Source organism: Lampris incognitus, chromosome 12, assembly GCF_029633865.1.
Source record: "Lampris incognitus isolate fLamInc1 chromosome 12, fLamInc1.hap2, whole genome shotgun sequence".
Classification (NCBI taxonomy): domain Eukaryota; kingdom Metazoa; phylum Chordata; class Actinopteri; order Lampriformes; family Lampridae; genus Lampris; species Lampris incognitus.
Window position 1 is genome coordinate 5,023,231 of NC_079222.1, and position 19,051 is coordinate 5,042,281.

The 19,051-nt window shown below is 42.3% G+C and overlaps 1 protein-coding gene across 1 annotated transcript in view; it reads right to left on the reverse strand.

The window, feature by feature from the left end:
- The window catches only part of rassf6 (Ras association domain family member 6), a 39,012-nt gene that overhangs the window by 4,198 nt on the left and 15,763 nt on the right, over positions 1–19,051 (reverse strand). The window contains exons 3-9 of the mRNA XM_056290898.1: positions 17,240–17,318; positions 13,211–13,371; positions 10,129–10,223; positions 5,254–5,453; positions 3,938–4,039; positions 1,646–1,697; positions 1,317–1,435 (exon numbers count right to left, since the gene is read on the reverse strand). Of these exons, the coding sequence (XP_056146873.1) occupies positions 1,317–1,435; positions 1,646–1,697; positions 3,938–4,039; positions 5,254–5,453; positions 10,129–10,223; positions 13,211–13,371; positions 17,240–17,318 (808 nt within the window). The remainder of the gene's footprint in view (positions 1–1,316; positions 1,436–1,645; positions 1,698–3,937; positions 4,040–5,253; positions 5,454–10,128; positions 10,224–13,210; positions 13,372–17,239; positions 17,319–19,051) is intronic.

Sequence of the window (19,051 nt, forward strand, 5' to 3'; positions counted from 1 at the left end):
TACTTATTTAAAATAATAGATAAAAACTTGCATGTCTGTTGTGTTTTCAAAGTAAAAACCAGCACGTAGTTACCATGGTCAGACTTTGTACTAATTGGTAATATATTTGTATTAACAACAGGTAAATACTGTATACCTGATCTATCGGGGCGGTCGTTATGACAGTTTTGATTTTCAGTTTAATAACTTTGTGGGGGGGGGGGATATATAGACCTGCCGCTCCCTGAACGCTCCTAAATTGCATATATTTACATGTAAAATGAGTTTTAGATCAACCGCCCTCAAAGCAACTTATGATGAGAGCTACCTGAAACGACCACGAGCGCTCATATGATGGTGTATGTCATGTCATGTGTTGTCGCGTCATTTCCTTTGTGAAGTTTGTTGCTCTGTCCTAGAAACACACTAGCGCCCTCCAGCGCAGGGAAATAAACTTGATGTTTGATGATGTCCAACATGTCTGGTTACAGACACCATTACAGACGCGTCATGACTACCACCGAGGCGCTGCAGTGTTTACAGGCGCTGGACAGCGGCCATTTTAAATTGTTTTAAAATAGTATTAAAGTTGTTAAAATGTTAATTTTGGTGTCAGGTAGTTTCATAACAGACATACTAATGTAAACTACTAATAAGACACGTTAGCCCCTAGCTAGCTAACGGGTCTGACCCTTTAGCCGAGCGGTTAGTGACGTCGCCTTGTGGTGCAGTACACCTCGTATCGAATCCCGCACCGGGCAAGAAAATAACCCGGTTACATTGGTGGCAGCGGTGGGAACCGGAAGTGTGCAGATCCTCAGAAGTCTCTTTGGAGCGCGGGAAGAACAAAGCGCGAGGGCGCACTTCCGGGGAGGGTGACGACTGTAAACTAGTAATAAGACACGTTAGCCCCTAGCTAACGGGTCTGACCCTTTAGCCGAGCGGTTAGTGACGTCGCCTTGTGGTGCAGTACACCCGTATCGAATCCCGCACCGGGCAAGAACATAACCGGTTACACTAACATATGCAATGCATTAATATCTCAACTGGGTATTTATCTTGACAGAATATAGAGTTTAAAAACCGGCCGTCAATTTGACCGCCCGTGGTCGTTTTAGGTAGGAGTGGAATCCCGGTCGTTTCATAGTCATAGTGAACTATAGTCCTGTCTTATCAGCACAAAACGGAGGAGAAGGGACGCCAGACGCCACAGTGGAGAAGAGCACAACAGTGGACGGGGGTCATCACGTGGGCTGATGATCACGATAACTGGCTAATCTCAGCAATCACGAGTTATCAGTTCATCGTCTCTCGCGCGGCGGGATGAAAGCGCTCACGTCATTGCTGACTTCCTGTTCGTCCATGTCCATCAGAAAGAGTTTCATGATGTCCTCGGACGGCCCCTGGAAGATTCGCTCCCACAAAGGCTGGTCACTGTTGCTCAGTTTCCTCTTCTCTGGAGAAAAACATAAACACACCCACATCCACACGAGTTCACACAAACAAGCCCGCAGATACACAAACATAATCAAAACCACACGTTCGCCCACAGAGAAAAGACAAAAAGAGAGTCAGCGGTGGATCTTCCATTATCCGTCGTTTATCTTTAAAAATGTCACATTGACCAAGACTTCATTTGATTTAATACAAAAGGGACAAGTTTTACCTCCGCTCTGATGAACACAATACAGGGCAAACTCCTGAGGATCGTTCTCTATCTATGATAGGCGACAAAATAAAATGAAAAATACACTGAAAAATGAAGCAAAAGAACAGGAAAACATAATCTTTCAGTTTTCTCTATCTATCTGTATTTATACCATTAAAACCTCCATCATCGACACACATTAGGTGTAGGTGTTGAGTTAGGTGTGCTTTGGGGCAGAGGTTTGGGAGGGCAGAAACTAGTTTGGCTCTCTGGTAGACGAGACACTGAATTAAATGGTCTCCAACATCGCAGGTTTAATAACTCTCATAGTCAGCATTTGAACACAGTGTAAAAAATATTGTAAAAAAAAAATTACGTGACCAAAGAAAATGTCTGATTTTTACAACGTGTTTAAAAAATAATATCTGAGAGAGATCAGTTCCAAGACTTATCTGCTCTCACGATCCTGTCTCCTTACTCGTCAGACCTTTAACCTGACAAGTCAGCCTCAGTTATTCTGGCCACCTACTGTGAAATCAATGGTCACTACTAGTAGAATATCTGCGTTTGGCCCGAGCTCCTGGTCAGGCCTCAGCTTTCTTGCTGCCAGATCTGTCAGCTGCCTTTGACACGGTTAACCACCACATCCTCCTCTCCACACTCACTGAGTTTGGTATCTCAGGATCTGCCCTCTGCTGGTTCATGTCCTACCTCTTGGGGAGATATTTTAGAGTATCTTGGAGGAGAGAAGTGTCCAAGCCGCATGGCTTATCCACAGGGGTACCTCAAGGGTCAGTGCTCGGCCCCCTTCTCTTCTTAATAGACACCACCTCACTTGGTGCAATCATCCGCTCCCATGGTTTCTCACACCATTGCTATGCTGATGATACTCAGCTCTTCCTATCATTCCCACCAGATGACCTCACAGTCTCGGTACAGATATTGTCATGTCTTGCTGATATCTCTGCATGGATGAAAGAACGCCACCTTCAGCTTAACCTATCTATGACTGAGCTCTTGTCATCCCAGCCAGTCCATCCATACAACAACAGATCCACATCCAACTCAGATCAACCCAACCATGCCCACAAAGTCTGCCCGAAACCTGGGTGTCATGACTGATGACCAACTAACCTTTAAGGTTCACGTGGCCTTGATTGCTTGGTTGTGCCGATTTGCCCTGTACAACATCAGGAAAATGTGACCCTACCTGTCTGAGCATGCAGCACAACTCCTGGTACAGGCTCTTGTAATATCACATATTGGCTACTGCAACTCCTTATTGGCAGGTCTCCCTGCATGCACTTTCAAACCTCTGTAAATGATCCAGAACGTCAACCACCCAAAACAGCACATGTCACTCCGCTGTTCATGTCCCTCCACTGGCTCCCAGTTGCTGCCCGCATCAAATTCAGAACCTTAATGCTTGCTTGTAAAGCAGCAACTGAAACGGCTCCCGCCTACCAGAACCCCCTCATTCAGGTCTATAATCAGTCCCGCTCACTACGCTCCGCCAATGAAAGGCGCCTGGCACTCCCGCCACACTAGCCAGTCACTAGCCAGACTCTTCTCTTCTGCAGTTCACTGGTCCTGGAACGAGTTACCAAACTCCATTCGATCCACTGAGTCCCTCTCCATCTTTAAGAAGAAGCTAAAGACCCAGCTCTTTCTTACTTGCGTTGTTGCCTCCTGACTAGACCCTTGCTTGTGTCGTATTAACTGCCAGATGTACGTCGCTTTGCATAAAAGCATCCGCTAAATGAAATGTTAACATTGTAACATTGTAACTACTAGGGATGGTCGACATGGCTAAGAAGTCATATCTAAGTATTTTATTTACTTTTGGTGATATACAATATGTATCTCGATATTTATGATCCCTCTCTTAAGTGACTTGAATCATTTTTTGATATCAGAGGTATTATTTTAGACTAAACACCTTATTAAGCCTTATTAAAAAACAATCCTATACAAATGAGGTAAAACCATTTCCAAACAAAAATACAAAGAAACAGTTTCTGACAGTTGTTTTCATACTGGAATGTGAAGTTTTGGGAACGCTTCAGAATTTATAAATTGAGCAGTATCTGGGGTTGATTGCATGTGCTATGTCAACAATTTATTGGATTGATTGACTGATTGATAGATTGATTGAATGAACGAATGATTGATTTAAATTGATTAGTTAATTGCTCATTAACGAATGAGTTTGGGTAATTGTTTAATCAACTGATTAATCATTGAATTAAATCATTAATCAATTGATTGACTGTGTATTGCTCACAATAATTGATTATTGCCAACACTCACCTTGAACTTGCTCAGCAGCTGTTCTATTACCAGGTGTGTAGTCATCTTGCTGGAGATGCGGACCTTAGTGGGAGTACCAAAGAACGGCGTGAAGATGGAGGTCTGAAGGGAACAAAAGGTTAAATGTCCATTACAGTCCTAAAGATTTAAACGCTAATACTTTCCTTTATGATAAATGCATATTCAATATTATGAATAATCCACAAATATGCAAATCCTGCAGACTTTAGCAGTATGTGATGAGGATGGTTGCTGTCTGGTAGGACTTTTCCAGGAAAAATGACAGGGTTCATAATGTTTTCCATCTTCATCATAGTAGCCAGATGAGGAAGAAGAAGGCAGGCAGTGTTGAGTTTGAAGAAGAAGTGACGTTGTTGTGTCTAACAAGCAGATATGACAGAACAAGCTGGTAGAAGACCTTTACCAACACATAGTAGAACAGCAATAAGTAAAACTCAGGTTCAGCCAGGGTTTTTGGTTTGTTTCTGACACAACAGCCCTGCAGACTCTCATTCATTCGGAATAGAGCTCAAGCAACATTTACCTTAGGAGAAAGCAAATTAAATCATGTAAAAATTAAAAACAAACAAACAAACAAACAGATGCTCTTCAGGATCACAGCACTAGGGTGGTCAAACACCACTGCAGTTAACAGTATCACCATAGGTGTCAGTGTTGAAATGAAATAAACTTCTGAAACGTAAATTAAACTTTAGTCAAATGACATTGAAAATACTTTTTTCTTCGTATTTTTAATGTCACTGTTCTCGTATTGTAAACACCAACAGCTTTGGCAATAATTTTAAATCCATCCATTATCCAAACCGCTAATCTAATTTTGATAGCCAAAAAATGTTTTATTTATTATTATTATTATCATTATTATTAAATTGCCCCCTTTCTTTGGGAAGGGCAATTATTATTATTATTATTATTATTATTATTATTATTATTACATTGCCCCCTTTCTTTGGGAAGGGCAATGAATTATTATTATTATCATTATTATTATTATTATTATTATTATTATTACATTGCCCCCTTTCTTTGGGAAGGGCAATTATTATTATTATTATTATTATTACTATATGTATGTATTTATTTATTTTGATATCCAATTTGGAGAGTCAATAAAGGATTTTTTTAAGTTGAATAGAGAGAAGGAAAGAGATGGATATACATAAAAAGCAAAGAGAGAGAGGGAAGAAAATGGGTCGAAAGATGGAAAAGATTTTTTTTTAAAAGCCAAGGAGAGAGAAGACATACAGAGGGGAAAAGAAGGCGGTCAGTTTCCGCTCATTACACCGAGAGTTTACCTTGTAGTTATAGAAATGTCCATTAATAGAAAAGCGGTGCTGCTTTTCCTTCTCTTTCTGCGCCGCTGTTTTGCTCCGCCCCCTCCTCCGCTTAACCAATGACGCGTCACTCATACAGCGGAACAAATTAGACTCCGCCTCCAGCTCTGAGGCTTTCAGCCTATCAGGTCGCAGCGTGGTGGACTCATAAACCCTGCGGCCTAGAGGACAAATCCAGACATGAGGGTACGAATGTGTTCGTCTGGTTCACACAGTGGCCAGATAGTTGGAGACCTCGTTATGAAGAAAATCACAGGCTTCCACGTCCAGCCATTTGTCCTGGCATTTGTCATAGCCATTACAAGTTTTTTCTGGGTCATGTCAGCTGAATAAATCTAATATAATATCAACGATTTATAAATATAAATGCAAACGCAAAGAACCTCAGAAAGCCACTGACGATAAAAATATTTTTTCTGTCAACTAGTCATAGCGCTCACATATAATTAGACCAATATGTTATTACGTAGACAACTTTTTATGCCAACATGCCATTGTGAAAAAATGTTGCTATTATATCATGTCATTTGAAAAATATGATGCCTATATTGCATTATAGTAAAGTTACTTATAAGAGCAAAATGCTGGACAAGAAAAGTTTCAAATTAAAAAAGGACATGGACGTAAAGTAAAAAGGTCTCAATCAGGAAGTGAAATCATAAGGATGGTAAGCGTAGTGCACACACACACACACACACACACACACACACACACACACACACACACACCATCAGCAGTCACTCAGGGTCGAGTATGACTGTCCTCCTTCTGAGTCCTTCTGATCTTGAGTTGGGCATAGAGACCGATCCTGGAGCTGCATATTTTGGGGCAAAGTGGGCAAGGGTATAAAGGAGTGGTTGTCGAGGTGGTTTGGGCCTTTCTCATAACTCGCTCCTTTCTGAGTCTGCGCTTGTTTTCTGCAACAGGGTGGAGGTCATGTAGCACGCTGCGCCCTCATGGACAGCCAGTTTCCAGGCCTCCCTGTTTTCTACTGATTGTTCCCGGGTATTACGGTTGATGCCAAATCTTTTGATGTGGGCCTTGGTGTTATCTTTATATTTCTTCTTTTGTCCTCTTGGGGCATGGCATCCTGTCACGAGCTGAGAGTAAAGGACTTGTTTCAGGAGGCAAGAGTCAGACATGTGGAGGGCATGGCCAGCCATCTCAGCTGGTGTGGTGTGATGGTGGCAGTTATAGTAGGCATGTTAGCCTCCTCGAGGACGCAGAAGTTGGTGTGCTTGTCCTCCCATCTGATCTTAAGGATCTCTCAGGAAGATCCTTAGGATCAGATCTCTAAGGAAGATCCGGGCATTGCTATTGGTATGCCTTGAGTGCCTTCAGGTGCCTGCTGTATGGGGTCCATGTTTTGGGCATATACAGTAGGGTGGGAGGCACTAGCGATTTGTACACCAGCATTTTTGTTCTGGCCTTAAGGTCACAATTTTCAAAAACCTTTTTTCTCAATCATAGATGGCCCGGGTGGCACGGGACGATGGTGTATTTTGATGTTAGTGGTGGCTTTGGAGGAGAGAAGACTGCCAAGTTATGGGAACTGCTCCATGTTACCGAGTCTGGAAATGGAATATATTAATCCTTAGCTCTTCTAAAAAGTGTCAATACATCTCTTCTCTCAGGTCTCTCCCAACAGGCCCTGAAAACTGCAGTCATCAAGCCACTCTTAAAAAAACAATAATCTAGACACTTCACTAATGAACAATTATAGCCCCATATTAAACCTCACATTTCTAAGTAAAATAACTGAAAACGCGCTTTTCCAGCAGCTCAACAATTTTTTGACACTAAACAACAGTTTTGATGTCTTCCAGTCAGAGTTACAATCACATTTTTGAAACTAAACAACAGTTTTGATGTCTTCCAGTCAGGATTTCAATTACACAACAGCACCAATACTTCTCTTGTTAAGATCTTAAATGACATCCACTGAAACACAGACGGTGGCAGAATATCTATCCTGGTATTACTGGATCTAATTTTTCCATTTGACACAGTCGACAACAACATATTACTAGACCGATTGGAAACCTGGGTGGGACTTTCTGGCACAGCACTAAACTGGTTTGAATCATACTTAAAGGACAGGGACTACTATGTGTCTATAGGTAATTAAAAATCTGACTGTACAAAAACGACCTGTGGAGTTCCCCAAGGCTCCATTCTGGGGCCACTTCTGTTTAATATCTATATGCTCTGTTTAACATCTATATGCTCCCACTGGTCAAGATTATTGAAAACAACAAAATATGTTACTATAATTATGCTGATGATACACAGATTTACATAACCATATCACCAGGGGACTATAGTCCCATACAAGCACTGAGTACGTGTATTGAATAAACCAATGATTGGCTGTCTAAGAATTTTCTTCAATTAAATGAAGATCAAATTGAAGTAATTGTCTTTGGAGCCAAGGTAGAATAAATAAAAGTTCTCAGCTACAATCTTTTATGTTAAAAATCACAAAACAAGCCAGAAATTTTGGGGTAGTCATGGACTCAGACCTGAATTTAGATAGCCACATTAAGACAATTATAAAGTCAGCCTACTGTCACATGAAGAATATATCAAGAATTAAAGAATTTATGTCTCAGCAGGATTTGCAAAAACTTGTCCATGCATTTATCTTCAGTCGACTCAAAGACTGTAATGGTGTCTTTACAGGTCTTTCTAAAATATTGAACAAACAGCTGCAGTTGATTCAGAATGCTGCTCGAGCTGTTATTAAGACCAAAAAAGTGGATCACATCACTCTAGTTCTGAGGTCGCTACACTGGCTTTCAGTCCGTCAAAGAATTCAGTTTAAAACTGTGCTCTTTGTTTATAAATAATTTATACAATTCTGATCTACTGCTACACTATGTACCATCCAGACTGCTCAGGTCGTCTGGGACAGGTTTGCTTTCTGTTCCCAGAGTCAAAACTAAAAATAGAGAGGCAGCTTTCAGTTTTCATGAACCACATATCTGGAACACACTGCAGGTCTGCTGCAAATCTCAATTCTTTTAAACCAAGGTTGAAGACTATCCTGTCTTTTATTAATTAAAACTTGAAGCTTTAAATTTTCATCTTACACTGCACTGTAACTTTTACTCTCTTTTTATTTGATTTTAAATGTCTTTTTATTGCCTTATATTGCTTTTCTTAATGCCTATTATGTGTTATGTAAAGCACTTTAAATTGTCTTGATGCTGAAATTTGTTATATCAATAAATTTGCCTTGCCTTGCCTTCAGGTTTCTTCCTATTTTTTTCCTGTTAAAGGATTTTTTTTTTAGGAAGTTGTTGCTGTAAAGGCCACTGGGGCAAATTTGTAATTTGTGATATTGGGCTATATGAATAAGATTGACTTGATTTGACTTTTAGCGCTGAATCTGTTAATGTACAGAAGATTCCCATCGCTTCTGTATATGATTTCTAATCGCTGAGACAGACTAGGACCTGTGAGTTTGAGGATGGTGGCAATGAAGACAGAGAACAGGGTTAGGGCAACTGACACAGCCTTGTTTAACTCCCGTCTGGACCTTGAAGGTTTCTGTCTTGTCTCCATACCTGCTGAGTACTCTAGCTGACATATGAGAAAGCCACTTTATTTTGTCATCGTATTCTTACAACGAATTATATAGTTACAACGAATTTGATCTCTGCATTAATCCATCCTATTGTATAGGAGCACTCGGGGAACAACTCCAGTTCTCCTTGCCATTGCCTTGGTCAGGGACACAGAAAGGAATATTAACCCAACATGCATGTCTTTTTGATGGTGGGAGGAAACCTACGCAGACACGAGAGGAGATTCAAACTCCACACAGGAACAACCTGGGATGGCCTGGGGTTCGAACACAGGACCTTCTTTCTGTGAGGCGACAGCACTAACTACTGGACCACTGTGCTGCCCATATTATATTGTCATATAGTAGTCATAGTACTCTGATACACTTGTCAGGGCAGCCTATTTTTGACGGAACTAGTCAGAGGGCCTGGCGGTTTATGGAATCAAAAACGTTGGTTAAGTCTAAGAAAAGCCACGCGCAATGGTTGATTCTGTTCCTGGGCTTTTTCTTGGAGTTGGCGAGTGGTATAAATCCTGTCCATGGTGCCTCTGTTAGGGTGAAAACCACTCTGGGATTCTGGCATTCTGGGATTTCCTCTGATATTGGGAGGAGTCTGTTGGCCAAGACCCTAGCCAGAATTTTCCCTGTGGTGGAAAACAGGGAAATGCCACGGTAGTTTCCGCAATCCGCGTTGTCCCCTTTCTTAAAGACAGAAACAGTGCAGAGCGGATCCTAAATAGGGCTGCTCAGTCGTGGGTGCAGCTGCCAGACTTCACTGTCCTTCCCGTCACCTCTTCCTGATTGCCACAGGGCTTTGACCCTGGATGTTTATGGGTCGATTCCTTTTCAGGTGGATCCCTGTGCGTGACAGCTTTTTACTTGGAGAGGCTGCTGTGCCTGGCTGGGGGTGGCCAGAGTCCGATGGCATGGAGAACCAAGACAACTGGACACCACCCTCTGTTGCAGCCTTCACCCGCCTTCACTGCCATTGTTACCTATAGCGAAATCTTCCGCCAGTTCGGCCGTTGAGGTCTTTGTTCACACACACACACACACACACACACACACACACACACACACACACACACACACACACACACACACACACACACACACACACACACACTTTTATTTAACAAATCCTTTGGCTAAATGTGTGTGACCTGAAAATCAGACAAAGTAACACAAAATGTTGAATTGTAAACTCTTCGCTGTGAATTTCTGTGAAGCTGCTGTAAATGTGTTTTGAGAAATGGGAGGCGAACCTGCTGAATGACTGTTGACCCTCAACTCCTGAGACGTATCTGCCATTTCATCTATATGATGAAGATCATAATACTCTCCCCACCGCGTCATTCCCCTACACAGAGGGAGGGAAATATATTAAGAATATCTAAAAATCTAAAAAAAAAATCTAAAAAAAATCTATCTAAAATATAGCTAAAAATATATATCTAAACATAAATAAATATAAAATAAACAAGTTATTTATTTGTAAATAAATAAAAAATATATCTCAAAACATAAAAATAAGAAATAAATAAAAATATATCTGACAATATAAAATATAAAATATGAAAATATAAATACATAGATGTAAATACAAATAGATAGAAATATATCTAAAAACATAAAAATAAAAAATAAATAAAAATATATCTAACAATATAAAATATAAAATATGAAAATATAAAAACATAGATGTAAATACAAATAGATAAAAATATATCTAAAAATTTAAAAATAAATAAAATATGTCTAAAAATATAAAATATGAACATATGAAAATAAAATATAACTATAAATAAATAAAATATATCTAGAAATACATTTAGAATATCTAAAAAGAGAGACAAGGAGGTAGACAATGAGGGGACTGAAAAAGAGACTTGGTTCAGCGTCAAGGGGATATGGTCCAGCTGCAAATATGATATGAAAAAATGTCTGTGCCATTTTCAGCATTCATAACAAATCATCACTATATGATTAGTCTGTAAAACCCCAGTCGCACAGGCATTTTATTATGTACGGACCACGGACCCCATGTAACCGGAAGTAACTGGTGAGTTACTCCCTGACTTTGCAGCACATCCGCGCGAGATAAAGTTAAGTCTGAAAATCAGTTCAATCTAATAATGTCTTGGCAAATATCAAGCAATGCTTCAGAGCTCGAAATTAGCCATGTCAATTGTCAATTAAAAAACTGATAGGCATCCAGGCAGCGTGGTGGTCTATTCTGTTGCCTACCAGCACGGGGATCGCCGGTTCGAATCCCTGTGTTACCCCCGGTTTGGTCGGGCGCCCCTACAGACACAACTGGCCGTCTCTGCGGGTGGGAAGCCGGATGTGGGTATATGTCCTGGTCGCTGCACTAGCGCCTCCTCTGGTCGGTCGGGGCGCCTGTTCGGGGGGGGCTGGAGGGAATAGCGTGATCCTCCCACGTGCTAAGTCCCCCTGGTGAAACTCCTCACTGTCAGGTGAAAAGAAGAGGCTGGCGACTCCACATGTATTGGCGGAGGCATGTGGTAGTCTGCAGCCCTCCCCGGATCAGCAGAGGGGGTGGAGCAAGGAACCAGAGGGGGCGCTAGTGCAGCAACCAGGACACATACCCACATCCGGCTTTTCATTCACAGACACGGCCAATTGTGTCTGTATGGAGGCCCGACCAAGCCGGAGGAAACACGGGGATTCGAACGGCGATTCACGTGTTGGTAGGGCAATCAAATAAACTGCCACGCTACCCGGACGCCAAGATTTTGCTCTTTTTATAAATGTGATCTCGTCCCTTCTACACATTAGTCCCCATGTTGAGGTGTAGCAGGAGTTTGCGCTGGTAAGATATCAAGAACCTTCCAGCATCAGTGTCACTAAGCCTCGTGCACCTGCTTTAGACTGGAGGACGGTGGACTTGGAAGAGCAAAAACCAAAGTACAGCTGCAGTCACTGGGAGTTCAATTCACACAGGTTTAATATTAGTAGGGGACCTCCGTCTTCATAACATTATGGTCGGTAATTGTGCTGAAATTTGATTTGACAAATTGCAGACACCGACACATTTGCATACCGATGACGTACGAAGCAGAAACAAAGTACTGGGCTTCCCCATATGATGACTCGCCCACGCAGGGCTCAAGACGCTGTGTGACTGATAAACAACAGAACGGACTGTCAGTTGACTGAACACAGACCCTGTGAATAAATGTGACTTGAGAAATGTGTATGCATCAATATTGTTGCAGGAAGGAGGATTTATGAAGCTCATGTAAAAAGGCTAACTGCTGCATGCTAGCTCCTGATCTGAATCTCTGACCATGACTCCTGCCTCGCTCAGGTTCGATGTTTCAGATAGATTACACTGTAAATGACCTTGTGTTACCAATAAAGGTCAAGCTGGCCACCTGGTTATGGCCTACACCAGTGGTTCTCAACCGGGGGTCCGCGGACCCCTAGTGGTCCGTGGTGTAATTGCAAGGGGTCCGTGAAAATAAAATATCTTTAAAGAAAAGATCCTATGACATTTATAGAAATAGGATTATTTTACTCAAATGTGACTGAGACCTTTATCTACCTAAACTATAAAGGGTAACAGGACTTTTTTCTCTAATTACATCTGTTTCACAAGGGTAATTTATTGTATTTTAATAAGAGATCTCGCTCCCGTTTGCATTGTTAAAAGTTACTGCATAAAAATTCTGTTGTTACATATATCTGAAAGTTACTGAATACATATTCTGTGTTGTTACATATATCTGAAAGTTACTGAATACATATTCTGTTTTGTTACATATATCTGAAAGTTACTGAATACATATTCTGTGTTGTTACATATATCTGAAAGTTACTGAATACATATTCTGTTTTGTTACATATATCTGAAAGTTACTGAATAGATATTCTGTGTTGTTACATATATCTGAAAGTTACTGAATACATATTCTGTGTTGTTACATATATCTGAAAGTTACTGCATAAGAATTCTGTTTTGTTAACTATATCTAAGTTACAACTGAAAGCTCTTACTTTTGCCCCAAAGAGTGAATAAATGCTATAATGCAATTTGAAATGCAGTTTCTACTGTTTCTATCAAATTGCAACCCCCCTCCCCCAAGATCAGGTGGAGGGGTCCTCAGGGTAGATCAAAAATACGCAAGGGGTCCAGGACCCCAAAAAGGTTGAGAACCACTGGCCTACACCATAAACTAATCAGCAGCTATGACTGCTGTGTTTGGAAGCTCCTGGTTGGGTTCCTTGTGTGAAGCGATGTAAACAGTTCTGGGTAGTAAATACTTAAAGTTGTATCATATTCCAGCTTTACTGACTGGGTTGGGTGTAAAAGTGAATAACAACCGTTTGTTTCCGACGGGGCTGACGGGGCTAAGTGGATCAGGAGACAGTGGCTGCGAAAACGGAGGTGTCTGTTTGTCATCCTGTATTTTGAGCCTGATGGGCCTCCGTACTCCCCAGCAGATGTTGAGGAAGCCCTCCACTACCACCTCTTGACCTTCACCCTGTCACAGAGAGAGGAAAAAAGATGAGGTAGACACCGTAAGTAGTAACTAAGACTTTACAGCTCAAAATACATTGGGACAAGTCCATTAACAGCTAGGAGTGGTCAGTTGAACCCTAAAACCCAAATGTGACCCAGCTGAATGAATTTTACATTAATTACCTTCAACAACATCATAGTCAACACACACGGAAGAGATGATGATGTTTTGTTATGTGAAACAAACCTTGTTGTGATACTGATGGACAGCCTCACAGAGCATCCTAAGAAAGAGCCACCATGGAGCATGATGTTTGCTGATGACATCATGCTAGCAAGCAAGGACCAGGAAAGGCTGGAGAGAGATCTTGAAGATTGGAGGGAGGTGCTAGAGATTAGGGGACTAAAGATCAGCAGAACAAAGACTAGGTACCTGTGTATAAATTAAACCTTGTTGTGATACTAATGGACAGCCTCACAGAGCATCCTAAGAAAGAGCCACCATAGAGCATGATGCTTGCTGATGACATCATGCTAGCAAGCGAGGACAAGGAAAGGCCAGAGAGAGATCTGGAAGACTGGAGGGAGGTGCTAGAGATTAGGGGACTAAAGATCAGCAGTACAAAGACTAGGTACCTGTGTATAAATTAAACCTTGTTGTGATACTGATGGACAGCCTCACAGAGCATCCTAAGAAAGAGCCACCATGGAGCATGATGTTTGCTGATGACATTATGCTAGCAAGCGAGGACCAGGAAAGGCTGGAGAGAGATCGTGAAGATTGGAGGGAGGTGCTAGAGATTAGGGGACTAAAGATCAGCAGAACAAAGACTAGGTACCTGTGTATAAATTAAACCTTGTTGTGATACTGATGGACAGCCTCACAGAGCATCCTAAGAAAGAGCCGCCATGGAGCATGATGTTTGCTGATGACATCATGCCAGCAAGCGAGGACAAGGAAAGGCTGGAGAGAGATCTGGAAGACTGGAGGGAGGTGCTAGACATTAGGGGACTAAAGATCAGCAGAACAAAGACTAGGTACCTGTGTATAAATTAAACCTTGTTGTGATACTGATGGACAGCCTCACAGAGCATCCTAAGAAAGAGCCACCATGGCGCATGATGTTTGCTGATGACATTATGCTAGCAAGCGAGGACCAGGAAAGGCTGGAGAGAGATCTGGAAGACTGGAGGGAGGTGCTAGAGATTAGGGGACTAAAGATCAGCAGAACAAAGACTAGGTACCTGTGTATAAATTAAACCTTGTTGTGATACTGATGGACAGCCTCACAGAGCATCCTAAGAAAGAGCCACCATGGAGCATGATGTTTGCTGATGACATCATGCTAGCAAGCGAGGACAAGGAAAGGCCAGAGAGAGATCTGGAAGACTGGAGGGAGGTGCTAGAGATTAGGGGACTTAAGATCAGCAGAACAAAGACTAGGTACCTGTGTATAAATTAAACCTTGTTGTGATACTGATGGACAGCCTCACAGAGCATCCTAAGAAAGAGCCACCAGGGAGCATGATGTTTGCTGATGACATCATGCCAGCAAGCGAGGACAAGGAAAGGCCAGAGAGCGATCTGGAAGACTGGAGGGAGGTGCTAGAGATTAGGGGACTAAAGATCAGCAGAACAAAGACTAGGTACCTGTGTATAAATTAAACCTTGTTGTGATACTGATGGACAGCCTCACAGAGCATCCTAAGAAAGAGCCACCAGGGAGCATGATGTTTGCTGATGACATCATGCTAGCAAGCGAGGACCAGGAAAGGCCAGAGAGAGATCTGGAAGATTGGAGGGAGGTGCTAGAGATTAGGGGACTAAAGATCAGCAGAACAAAGACTAGGTACCTGTGTATAAATTAAACCTTGTTGTGACACTGATGGACAGCCTCACAGAGCAGCCTAAGAAAGAGCCACCATGGAGCATGATGTTTGCTGATGACATCATGCTAGCAAGCGAGGACAAGGAAAGGCCAGAGAGAGATCTGGAAGACTGGAGGGAGGTGCTAGAGATTAGGGGACTAAAGATCAGCAGAACAAAGACTAGGTACCTGTGTATAAATTAAACCTTGTTGTGATACTGATGGACAGCCTCACAGAGCATCCTAAGAAAGAGCCACCATGGAGCATGATGGTTGCTGATGACATCATGCTAGCAAGTGAGGACAAGGAAAGGCTGGAGAGAGATCTGGAAGACTGGAGGGAGGTGCTAGAGATTAGGGGACTAAAGATCAGCAGAACAAAGACCCGTGTATGAATAAGCATGTAGAAAGTCCAGGATTGGCTTTAGGAGATGTCCCAGAAGTTAACGAATTCAAATACTTAAAGTCAAAGTCAAAGTGTCTTTATTGTCCCTTACAGGGAAATCCGTTTGCAGCCAGTGGGGACAAAGGAAGACTTGTGTCTTTTAGTCCCAGTACAGGACTTCAGGGTCGACAATACAGACAGAAGGCGGTGGCAAGAAGGAAGTCAGGAGAAGGACACAATCTGGGTGGAATTCGTGGAGAAAGGTAGCTGGAGTACTTCGTGACAAAAGAATGCCGTTGGGGGTAAAGGGCAAAATATAAACTCAGTGGTCAGGCCTGCCTTGCTCGACGGCATAGAGGCAGTGACAACAACAGACAGGCTAGCTAGGTCAGATCTTTATCATTTGTTGTCCCTTCTCATATCTCCTGATCCTACATGGTAGTCCCAAATTGTACTAATACGAATACTAATACTACATTGTACTAATTGTCTGGTTAAATTTTAAACATTTGCAACGTGGGCCACAGCCTTTGTTACTGCAGTGTTTATATTTAATATTTAATAAAGTGTGTTTACAACACGGTGTTACACTTGTGGTACTTCACGAGTACCTGGCAGTAGTTGAGATACAGCTGTGTATTCATAAATGTGTGGTACTTCATGAGTACCTGGTAGTAGTTGAGGTGAAGCTGTGTATTAATAAATGTGTAGTACTTCATGAGCACCTGGTAGTAGTTGAGGTGCAGCTGTGTATTAATAAACGTGTAGTACTTCACGAGTACCTGGCAGTGGTTGAGATACAGCTGTGTATTCATAAATGTGTGGTACTTCATGAGTACCTGGTAGTAGTTGAGGTGAAGCTGTGTATTAATAAATGTGTAGTACTTCATGAGCACCTGGTAGTAGTTGAGGTGCAGCTGTGTATTAATATATGTGTAGTACTTCGTGAGTACCTGGTAGTAGTTGAGGTGCAGCTGTGTATTAATAAACGTGTAGTACTTCACGAGTACCTGGTGGTACTTGAGGTGCAGCTGTGTATTAATAAACGTGTAGTACTTCACGAGTACCTGGTGGTAGTTGAGGTGCAGCTGTGTATTAATAAACGTGTAGTACTTCATGAGTACCTGGTAGTAGTTGATGTGCAGCTGTGTATTAATAAACGTGTAGTACTTCATGAGTACCTGGTAGTAGTTGAGGTGCAGCTGTGTATTCATAAACGTGTAGTACTTCATGAGTACCTGGTAGTAGTTGAGGTGCAGCTGTGTATTAATAAACGTGTAGTACTTCACGAGTACCTGGTGGAAGTTGAGGTGCAGCTGTGTATTAATAAACGTGTAGTACTTCATGAGTACCTGGTAGTAGTTGAGGTGCAGCTGTGTATTAATATATGTGTAGTACTTCGTGGGTACCTGGTAGTAGTTGAGGTGCAGCTGTGTATTAATATATGTGTAGTACTTCGTGAGTACCTGGTAGTAGTTGAGGTGCAGCTGTGTATTAATATATGTGTAGTACTTCGTGAGTACCTGGTAGTAGTTGAGGTGCAGCTGTGTATGAATATATGTGTAGTACTTCGTGAGTACCTGGTAGTACTTGAGGTGCAGCTGTGTATTAATAAACGTGTAGTACTTCACGAGTACCTGGTGGTACTTGAGGTGCAGCTGTGTCTGGTCCTTCAGGAAGCAGTTGTAGGTGTTCAGGAGCGACAGGAACTCTGCTCTGAAATCAACACAATCCAGTAAAAACACAACACAATCTAATGCTTCACAACACGCCAACAAAGGAAAAATAACACAGTTTAACACAACACAGTACAACAATCATGCCACAGCACAAGACAATACAATAAAACACAATTCAATACAACATAGTATAACAAAACACTCCACAACACAGCACAACACAAGGCAACACAAGACACCAAAACACAATGCAATGCAACATGGCACAGTGCAACAAAACACAAGACAACCCAACACACTATAACCCAACAGACCAAAATACAATGCAACACAAAACACGAAAACACAACACAACACAGCACAACGCAGCATGTCACATCAAAATACAACACAGTTTGACTCAATGCAGCACAACAGTGCATCATGACACAGTACAACATATCATGCCAAAACACAACACAGTACAAAACAACACACAACAACACAACAACACAACACAGTTCAACCCATTACAATACAACATAACACGCTATAACACAACACAATAAGACAAAAAAGACAAAACACAATACAAAATGCATCTACTACAAAACACAGTACTGCACAACACAACAAACACAATGAAATGCAACATAGCACAATGAGAGACAATGCAACACAACACAACCAGAGACATTGTAACACAACACAACACAACACAACACGGAACAGTACAACACAAAGAAACGCAGCATGTCAAAACACAAGGCAATGCAACACAAAACAGTACAACACAACACAACACAGTACAACACAACACAACACAACACAGTACAACACAACACAGTACAACACAACACAACACAGTACAACACAACACAACACAACACAGCACAACACAACACAACACAACACAGTACAACACAACACAACACAAAACAGTACAACACAACACAAAACAGTACAACACAACACAAAACAGTACAACACAACACAACACAACACAACAAAACACAACACAACACAACACACTGCACTTCCGGGTTCAGCCTCGCTTGAGTAAGACGCGAGTCACGTTGTTCCTGCAGTCCACGTCTATACAACTCGTCTGCAGCGAAAACCCCTGGACGCTCATGTGAGACCTGAGCTGCATCTCGACAACATCTGTAATACCGAACCGAGTCTGGTCCGGTGTTACCGGGACTGGCAGTCCGGGTGGCGTAGCGGTCTAGTCCGCTGCCTACCAACACGAGGATCGCCGGTTCGAATCCCCGTGTTGCCTCCGGCTTGGTCGGGCGTCTCTACAGACACAACTGACCGTGTCTGCGGGAGGGCAGCCGGATGTGGGTGTGTGTCCTGGTCGCTGCACTAGCGCCCCCTCTGGTCGGTCGGGGCGCCTGTTCGGGAGGGCGGAATACCGTGATCCTCCCACGTGCTACGTCCCCCTGGTGAAACTCCTCACTGTCAGGTGAAAAGCAGCGGCTGGTGACTCCACATGTCTCGGAGGAGGCATGTGGTAGTCTGCAGCCCTCCTCGGAGTGGTGGGGGGTGGGGTGGTGGAGCAGTGGCCGGGACGGCCTGGAAGGGTGGGGTAAATGGTCAGATAGAATTGGGGAGAAAAGGTGGGGGAATTTTAAAAAGATAGAGGAAGAGGGGGGTAACTGGCCAAATTCAGGGGGGGGGGGATGAAAATGTAGACTGCGTTCTCATGTACTACATCTTGAAAGCCTCCTTTAATAAAACATACTTAACACAAAAAACACACACACACAACATGGTGCAAGAACACAT